At 37.1% G+C, this 8,495-nt stretch overlaps 1 protein-coding gene across 1 annotated transcript; it reads right to left on the bottom strand.

The window, feature by feature from the left end:
- Positions 1 to 3,776: 3,776 nt before the first annotated feature.
- LOC135618324 (cyclin-dependent kinase inhibitor 4-like) lies at positions 3,777 to 7,232 on the bottom strand. The gene is made up of 3 exons (XM_065119207.1): positions 6,600 to 7,232; positions 4,110 to 4,310; positions 3,777 to 3,983 (listed from the first exon to the last, which is right to left on the bottom strand). The coding sequence occupies exons 1-3, from the start codon at positions 6,986 to 6,988 to the stop codon at positions 3,914 to 3,916; spliced, it is 660 nt and encodes a 219-aa protein (XP_064975279.1). The 5' UTR covers positions 6,989 to 7,232; the 3' UTR covers positions 3,777 to 3,913.
- Between the last annotated feature and the right edge of the window lie 1,263 nt (positions 7,233 to 8,495).

Here is an 8,495-nt window from a genome sequence, read left to right as displayed (position 1 = left end):
TGATCGATTGTTTACGGCCAAATAGGAAAGGAGGGTAAATTAGAAGCTGATCCGTGTGGGGCCGGCGACATGCGGCCATCGTTCCGCCACGTGGCGTGGGCGATTCCCAGTCGCACGGGGCTCAGCTTGCGATCCACCGTCGGGACGGAGGCTCGGGCCCGCCCGGGGGGAAACGCGTTTCCGGATGCATCGTGGTTTCCCCCCCCCCCCCCCCCCCGCCCAAAACAAGTTTCTACTACCCATATTCACCCTGAGAGAGAATGACTAGGGGGTCCCACCTTTCTCCTCCAATATCCTTACTTGCATACGAGCCGGACTCGAATCTGGGTAGGAAAAGAGGTATTCGGTTTTAGTGTTCTCAAAGCAGCCGTCTTGGATTCTCTTAAGCTTTTATCTTTAGATTTACAGCGGAGTGGGGTGGAATGGAATAGAATGGAATGGGGGCATCACCAAGCTTTGGATGATGTGATGACTGGGTCGCCCATGGAGCAGCAGTCCGGGGAGAGGAAGCTTGTGAGCTGGAAAATTACGGAGACATGATTCAATGACACAATTCTATTATCAATAATCAATATATTAATTAATTAATTAAATTGATTGACATTCTAAAATGATTTATCCAACTCTCCATGGGAGCTAGTCGTATTATCATCAGACCTAAAATATTGTGCATCAAAATTATTATTTGTAAACATCAATATGTTGTCGACTTTTACTATTAAATTACTACTAATTTAGCCGCATGTGATGCATATCTCAGCATTTGCATGTTTGACTGAAGTTTTGTGAGGAGTTGATGGATAAAGAACATATATAATTTGGATGAACCCAACTCGGTATTTTGTCTGCTAATCTGCAGTGTGATCGATTATTAATGCGTCATTTCGTTTGTTTAGTCTGATAATGTGACATTGTTATGCTTGATTTATTTATTCACTGTTCCTTACGATTCAGGAATTGATCGTACAGTTTCGAGATATTTTTATGTCCTTCAGGAAACATCAGAACAAGAAAAAAAGAGCATCTACCTTTTTGAGTCATTCACGCCTGGAAAGGTGCAGCCGAGAAGTCTCCCTCCCTGTTTCTTCTGGCTAATTGTGCCATTAGATGATGATGATGTTTGACTTGGTGGTTCCACATTTGTTTTAGCTGGTCCATTTCCGATGCAAGCTTGCTCGCAAGGAAAGGGAACTGCTGATAGTTCTTAAACCTCATCTAATATTTTGTCCCCAACAAAAATTATTTTATTTTAAGAATCTAGATAACCTTTTTCCGTTGATTTTGATTCCTTCCAAACTTGTCTACTTATAAGGCTTGCTTGTTAATTGCATGGAGTGACGAATAATTTAGCTATCTTTAGCCATTAAGCAATCTCAACATTCTTTGCATAAAGCTAATTATATATTATCCTAGATTTTATAAGTATTTAGATCTTTACATTTAAAAATTTTATATTAGGATTCTTACCATTATAAAAGTAAAGTATTTAACTTTATTTACTTTAAAAATTATTAATTTTGTCAATAGAAAATATAGCACGTATAGAAATGATGCTAAAATCGATGGAATAATTGATATTCTCAGGAAAAGAATCTAGATAACTTTTTTTTCCGTTAGATTTTGATTCCTTCCAACCTTGTCTGCTTATTAGATTTGCTTGTTAATTGCATGGAGTGATGAATAATTTATCTATCTTTAGCCTTTAAGCAATCTCAAGTTCCAATTTCAATTGTAGCATGAAGCTACTTATATATTATCTCTTAATTATAATTAGACTTCGTTAGTATTTCGATATTTAGATAAACTAATCGTATATTATCTCTTATAATTAGACTTCGTTAGTTTTTTTATATTTAGATTTAAAAAATTTATATTAAAATTTTTATAATTATAAAAATGAAGTATTTAACTTCATTTACCTTAATGTTGTTGGTTTTACTAATATAATATATGATAGATACAAAAATAATTAAAAAATAATAGATAAAAATATAATTTTAACATCTAAGTTACGTTTTCATTAGTAATGGGTGACGATATTGCTGAAGGCCTCGGATGGCTATTGTAGAAGAGAAAAGAGAACGACGACAAAAGACGAGACAAAAGGAGTGGGAGAAGAAGATGATACATATGCTGACACTTTGCATTTATATTGGTGCCGATAACAATGCCAAGAAGGATGACGTCGCTCTATATTTATATTAGCACCGATGTAATTGTCGAGCAGCATCGATGTAGATACATAACATCAGTATTTAAGTCGTCCTCTTACTCCTCTCTCTTTTACCTTATCTCTCGTTATCGCTCTCCCTCATTATCCTCCTCCTCCCCCCATAATAAGAAGCTACATAAGTCTTCATCATTCTCGTTGATCACTACGTCGTTCTCGCTGACCACAACTATAATAGTCATCCGCGATGTTATTGTTCATCATCATCGAAAACATAATTAGAATGTTAAAAATATCTTTTTGCCCATAGTTTTTTACGTAAGAAAATAACATTAGAGTAAATAAAGTTAAATATTTTACGTTCATAACCATACTTATTTCAATATAGATTTTTTAAGTATAAAAATCAAGATATTGAAAAGATCTAATTACGAGAGATAATATATAATTAAGACGGTGTTAGAGAAATCTCCATGCTTGTGAGATGTTCAACTCTTTCTGCCTGCAGGAATATCCAAGGGAAGTCAAATGCAGCAACTTCGATTGGTTTCTACTAAATGGAAACTATTCTTCATCCAAGCTCTTAATTGTGTTTTCGTGTACAATAAAAATTGACATACAACACAGACCAGAAAAATTGTAGAGCAAGTCATGATGTCTAAACTATGGAGCTGAAATTAAGGGGAACCGTTGAAGCTTAGTCAGATTTGTGGGGTGGAAGTCAAAGTCTCTTCGGCTGTTCAATGGTACTTTGGTCAATGAATCAACAGTCAAACACAGCCTTTTCCTTACCAAGTCCAACTTGAACACATTGTGGGCTACCAGTTGCAGAGGATCCTGTTGTTGATGAGTGACATTGAAGAGGACAGGAAAATGTGTGAATCATTTTGTTGTCCAGGTGACATTGGGTGAATAATGATTCCCAAACTGTTCTTTTACATATAGAGGCAATAACAAAAAAGCTATCACAGAAAACTTTTGTACAAGGAACAAAGAAGACAAGATGAACTTTTAGTTGCCCTGCTCTTTACACTTCCAGTGGAGTCAACAGTTGGATGCACAACAAGGTGCTCCAACCACTATTTTCTTCCTCATAGAGTTTATTCAAATTCAAACTGTCCATTTCTTCTAGCATTTCTTTTCCATGAAAATTACATATCCATCCAATCCAAGGTGAGAATTTGAATGCTCAAGAGTTTATGGCCTTCAATTTTTGGTGCTATTTGAAAAGTGAATCACAGCTAAGAAACATTTATTTGACTACAATCAGGTAGCAAAATTACAAAATCAAACAGCATGATCTTGTGAAAGCCCAAAAAGAAACTTAGGAGTGCAGTGAACTGCATCTGGGTGTAGGAGAAAAAGGTTTGTTTCACCATGGAGATGAGCCTTGACCATGTTTGTTTCACCATTAGCTTATTAGGCCCATCAAGTAGACTAGATGCAGCACTGTGTACTCCCAGTTCCTAGTCACAAATACACAGATGATTGACTTCTATGATCCTTTGAAATGATCTGTTAAATAAGTTACAACAATTTTAAAGCTGCCAAGGTTCAGAGTTCTCATCAGCTCTATATGTTACACAACACTATACTACACCTATTTTTAGGACCTTTGAACTTTTACAACAGAAGAAAACTGATAGTGATTGTTTTGAAGCCCTGCCCTCCTTTGAAAATTCTGGGCAGAGGGTATGGGAGAAGATGCAGGAAAGGAGCCACACCCAGCTAAAGATCTGCTATCTAGAAGTCAACTTTCACCCATTCATATCGACCAGGAAGTGGGCAGTCATTTACAGGATCAAAGTTGTACCTAGAGATATACCAAGAGAACACCAAGAATAGATCGTGAGAAACACCTATGATGGTAAAATAAGGCTTTCTTATGAGTCCAAGAACATATAAGCTTATGTAAGAGACAGTGAAAAGACACCTATACCTTTCTATAAATATTCGTTGCTGGAGTTGCTCTGCCCCTGCAAAAAACTCTTCCAACTCCTGAGCAGTAGGAATGTTATGACAAACACTTTGCGGCCTCAGGCTAGTGGCCATAGATCTGGCAGGCCTGTTTGTAGAACCTGGAGTCTGTATTGCTTCTGGATCCCTGATCAGACTGCAAGGTGTGGTCTCCCTAGAGAACCTGAAGCCAACAAATACTACGTCAGAAACATAGCATTCACATGGAATTTAAAAAACTTTTAAGGTCCTCAAAATCGAATGTTTCTCGATGAAACGTAGCTAGAAGAAAGTCGACAAGGATAGACTTCAGGAATTTTAAACAGCTCAGAAAGTTGAGTGATGTAAATGTATTTATTTCTCCCTTTATGCATGCCGTTGCAAGTGAGAAAGAAACACATGATCTATTACAAGTTTGCATCGTGTGTGCTAGTTAGAAGACTTATTAGAACATGTGAAATCTATATGAGATCCCTAAGCATTAATCGACAACAGCCAACCAAGGGCCTCAAATATTGACCATGCCTTGAACAAAGGGTACAAAAAACACAGTCAGTGATATCAATCCATATGAGATCCCTAACCAAGTTAGAGGACTTATTAGAACATGTGAAATCTATATGAGATCCCTAAGCATCAATCGACAACAGCCAACCAAGGGCCTCAAATATTGACCATACCTTGAACAAAGGGTATAGAACACACAATCAGTGATACCAACAATCAGAAGACACGTCCCTAACATTCAGCACTTGACAATGAGAGCATTGCACAATAAAAAAAGAATACATTAATTTAGTTCCACCTGTTATTACAGGCAACGTCAGCAAGAACTAAACTAGACATTACGATTTAGTAGGATATCCAAATTCTCTTTGTTTTTTTGTTCCTGTCCAAATATACACATTTATACATATATATATATATACATACATACATATAGTAAGTTGTGTATGTATGCATGATTGTTGTGTATCATGAATGCTGCCACATGAAGAAATCAGGCAAAAAACATGCAGTAAATGATGACTACAGCGCTGTGGCATACATGGACTCGAGAAGAATTTGTTGCAGGCTACACTGTAGTACTAGTTTATATCAGCATCAAATTCTAAGTGGTTCAAACTTTACAGTAGAAACTGGCATATTTTATTAGCCATGCATATTGACACAGTAGTACTCAAAATAATCTGAACAATCAGGCAATTTACATGTGGTTTGGTTGTGCAAGCCCTTTGCATGATATAATCCCAAAAAAGGGCCTTGGGATTGCACTTTTGGAAAAAAGACTGAGCTGAAGGAGAACAGGAAGGAAGCCGAATCTGCCTCCCATAAGAAAAATGTGAAGCATATAATTCCAAGAAACATGATAGAAATGTAAAGGCAGATAGTCTGATAGAAATGTAAAGGCAGATAGTCTGATAGAAATGTAAAGGCAGATAGTCTGAAACCAAACAGCTACAGAAGAAGCAAGGGAAGAAGAGGGAAGAGAGCATTAATTTCTGGCCATGTCAACAAGAAGCTCCACTTGCAGGAATAAATGGCCACCAACAAATTTAGTCTCTCTAGTACCAGAGTCACAGGAGACTTGAGATGAGAAAACCCCATTCGCCATAATAAGCCCAGCAATCAATGTTCGTGACCCTAAGTTGAGTACTCGAGTCCCAGAAAGAAACAAATCATATGCAACAAATGAAAATGAAACAAGTGCAATAACATAATAGCTGAAGAAGTAATTAATACAAGCAATCTAAAACAATATGCCTCAGCAACACCAACAGTGAGTACCCTGGATAAGGAGATTAAGAACAGATCAGAAACAGGGTTAGGCATCAGTACTCAAGATTGACTGATTTTAGATAGGAAAGAGAAAGGAAAATGTTTCGTCGCGAAGTACAAGCATTTACAAGCATGAAGAGAGCTTCCTTGCGGGAAACATTAGAAGATCGAATAATATTAATGCTAAAATATACACAGAAAGAACAAGAAAATTAAGGCAAAGCAACATACGGATAAAGTTATAGTAGATATAACACCATCATAACTTTCTTGTATACGACAGTGGAAAAGCAAAATAAGATTCGAGGATAGAAACGCAAGCACAAAGGATGGATTTTGGAACATGAATGTCGAAAATTGAGAGTATTGATTTCAAGAAAACAAGTTTCGGATGAAGATTTTGTTGAAGAGCTCGGATGTGATGATTATTTGGTTAAGCATGTAGTGTTTAAGCTTACAACACATACATATAGGAGGACAAACAACCAGAGGCGTTTCTCCAAGAATCCAACATTATAGCAACAAAATGCCTGTAAAAACAACAAATGATTCCTAGAGAAAATAAGAAAGGGTTTGAAGCAGCCCCACAAAAGTTAACTATGGAAGAAAGAAACAGAGAAAACAGATGAAAGAAAGGAAAGGATGATTCAAATCGAAAAGGTTCGATTTTGCCGAAGATTCGAAGAAATCCCACCTGTCCAGCACATCGGCCTCGAGAATATTCTCCCCGAACGACACCTCCGCATCCGCCGCCGAGCATCTCATCGTCGAGACGGACCCCAACGGCCCCGAATAAGCTATCGAACTAGAGCTAGACTTCTGGGAGCTCACTCTAGGGTTGGGTTCGGAGTTAGGGTTAGGGTCGGGCCTCGGGGTGTCCTTGGACGGCTTGCATACCGAAGGCGGCGGGAGGGGCTTCTCAAGGCGACGGCTCCGGAGCTCGAGGTAGCCGCGGGAGGAGTCCTGGGCGGCGGCGGCGGCCATGGTCCGCGCGCGTGTGCGGACGCCGAGGGAAGACTGATGGGAAACCTCCATGACCGCCACCTCGCCGGAGACCTTGGCCTTCCTTATGTACTTGCCCATGTCCGAATATACCCCTCCCTTCTCCACGGCAAAGGCTGAGCACAAACAAGAGAAAGAGAAGAAGTGCAGAAGGCTGGCGCAGGAAATCACAGTGGGAAAATGAAAGAAGAGAAAGAGAAAGAGAGAGAGAGAGAGAGAGAGGCGGTGAGAGAGCTCAAAGTGGTGGAGGGAAAAGAGAGAGTTTTGAAAGGGGCGGCAGAGGAAAGATGAAATCTTTGGTGTAGACAGCAAAAGGGGGAAGGAAGGGAACATAGGAATGGGAGATGTATCATCATGTGCTTGCATTGGAATGTAGCGATACTTAAAAAAAGGAGGGGAGAGGATATTTTGGGGAGAAATTGAATGGGAAACATCCCATTATATTATCGTGATTTATTGAGTTTGCACTTTCTTTCTATTTCATGTTTTGGAATATGCCATGAAAAGAAGTAAATCTATTGAAATTATCTGATTAAATAAATCTGTAAATGATAAAATATTAAAGTTTTTTAATTTTAATTCTTAGTTGATTGACACCCTCAATTAGTAAAAAAAATGCAAATATAGCATATAAATTATTATTTTTTCCTACACATGTAATATATTTTTATAAGTGATAATAATTTTAAAAATATTATACATAGGATTTCTATGTACCAGGCATGTATGTATGTCTCAAACATATTTGAATAAGTAAAAAAAGATGAATGTGATTAATTAAATTTACTGAATGAAACTTGGATATACCTTGCAATAGATACACTGTACAAGTTTTATAGTAGAAAATGTTACTATAAAACTTATAACTGATTCTAAGGTAATAAATATGAGAATATAAGAAAGTTAGTGCGCTTCTTCTACCTGTAAAAGATCCTGCAGATAAACAATAACCAGAAATATTAGTAATTAAGTTATTGCAAAAAGTGAGAGACGTCACATTTCAAAAGAAATCGAAGAGTATATTGGTAATTCTTCTACCTATGAGCGGTGAGATCAAATTTGTCCCTTATTTTCAACTAAATTGTTAATATTTGTTAAAAATAAGTCCTCCAAACATTGTCAACTAAGAAGTTGAGAAGGTTTTTAAAACAAGAATAGATTAAGTAAGCACTTTTATATAAATATAAGCACTTATTCACTTAAATTGTAAAATAAGGAAAAACAACTTATCATCAAATTATAATTGCCTGAATTAGTATGAACTCATGAAGCAACTATACATTTTAATTGTAGGATACAGGAGATTAAATAAATAGAATATTAGTCTTTTGTCCTAACTGTCCAGAAGATAATTATAAAAAAAAGATAAATTTTGATGCTCATTTTACCTCATTTAGAAACACATCACATACTAACTCAAGCCTCATGGATAAAGCCTATAGAAGGTTGAGGCATATGTACCAAATAAAAATGCTTGTGTTAGTTATGTGAACAAGATGTACTTTACTTATTGTGTCATATGCAAGGAAATTCGTCTAAATTTTTCAAAGATGACTTGGAGTTCTCTCCCTGTAGTAAATTAAGCTGT

The sequence above is a fragment of the Musa acuminata genome, chromosome BXJ2-8, assembly GCF_036884655.1.
Source record: "Musa acuminata AAA Group cultivar baxijiao chromosome BXJ2-8, Cavendish_Baxijiao_AAA, whole genome shotgun sequence".
NCBI classification, from domain to species: Eukaryota; Viridiplantae; Streptophyta; class Magnoliopsida; order Zingiberales; family Musaceae; genus Musa; species Musa acuminata.
This window is presented reverse-complemented; position numbering and strand designations above follow the sequence as displayed.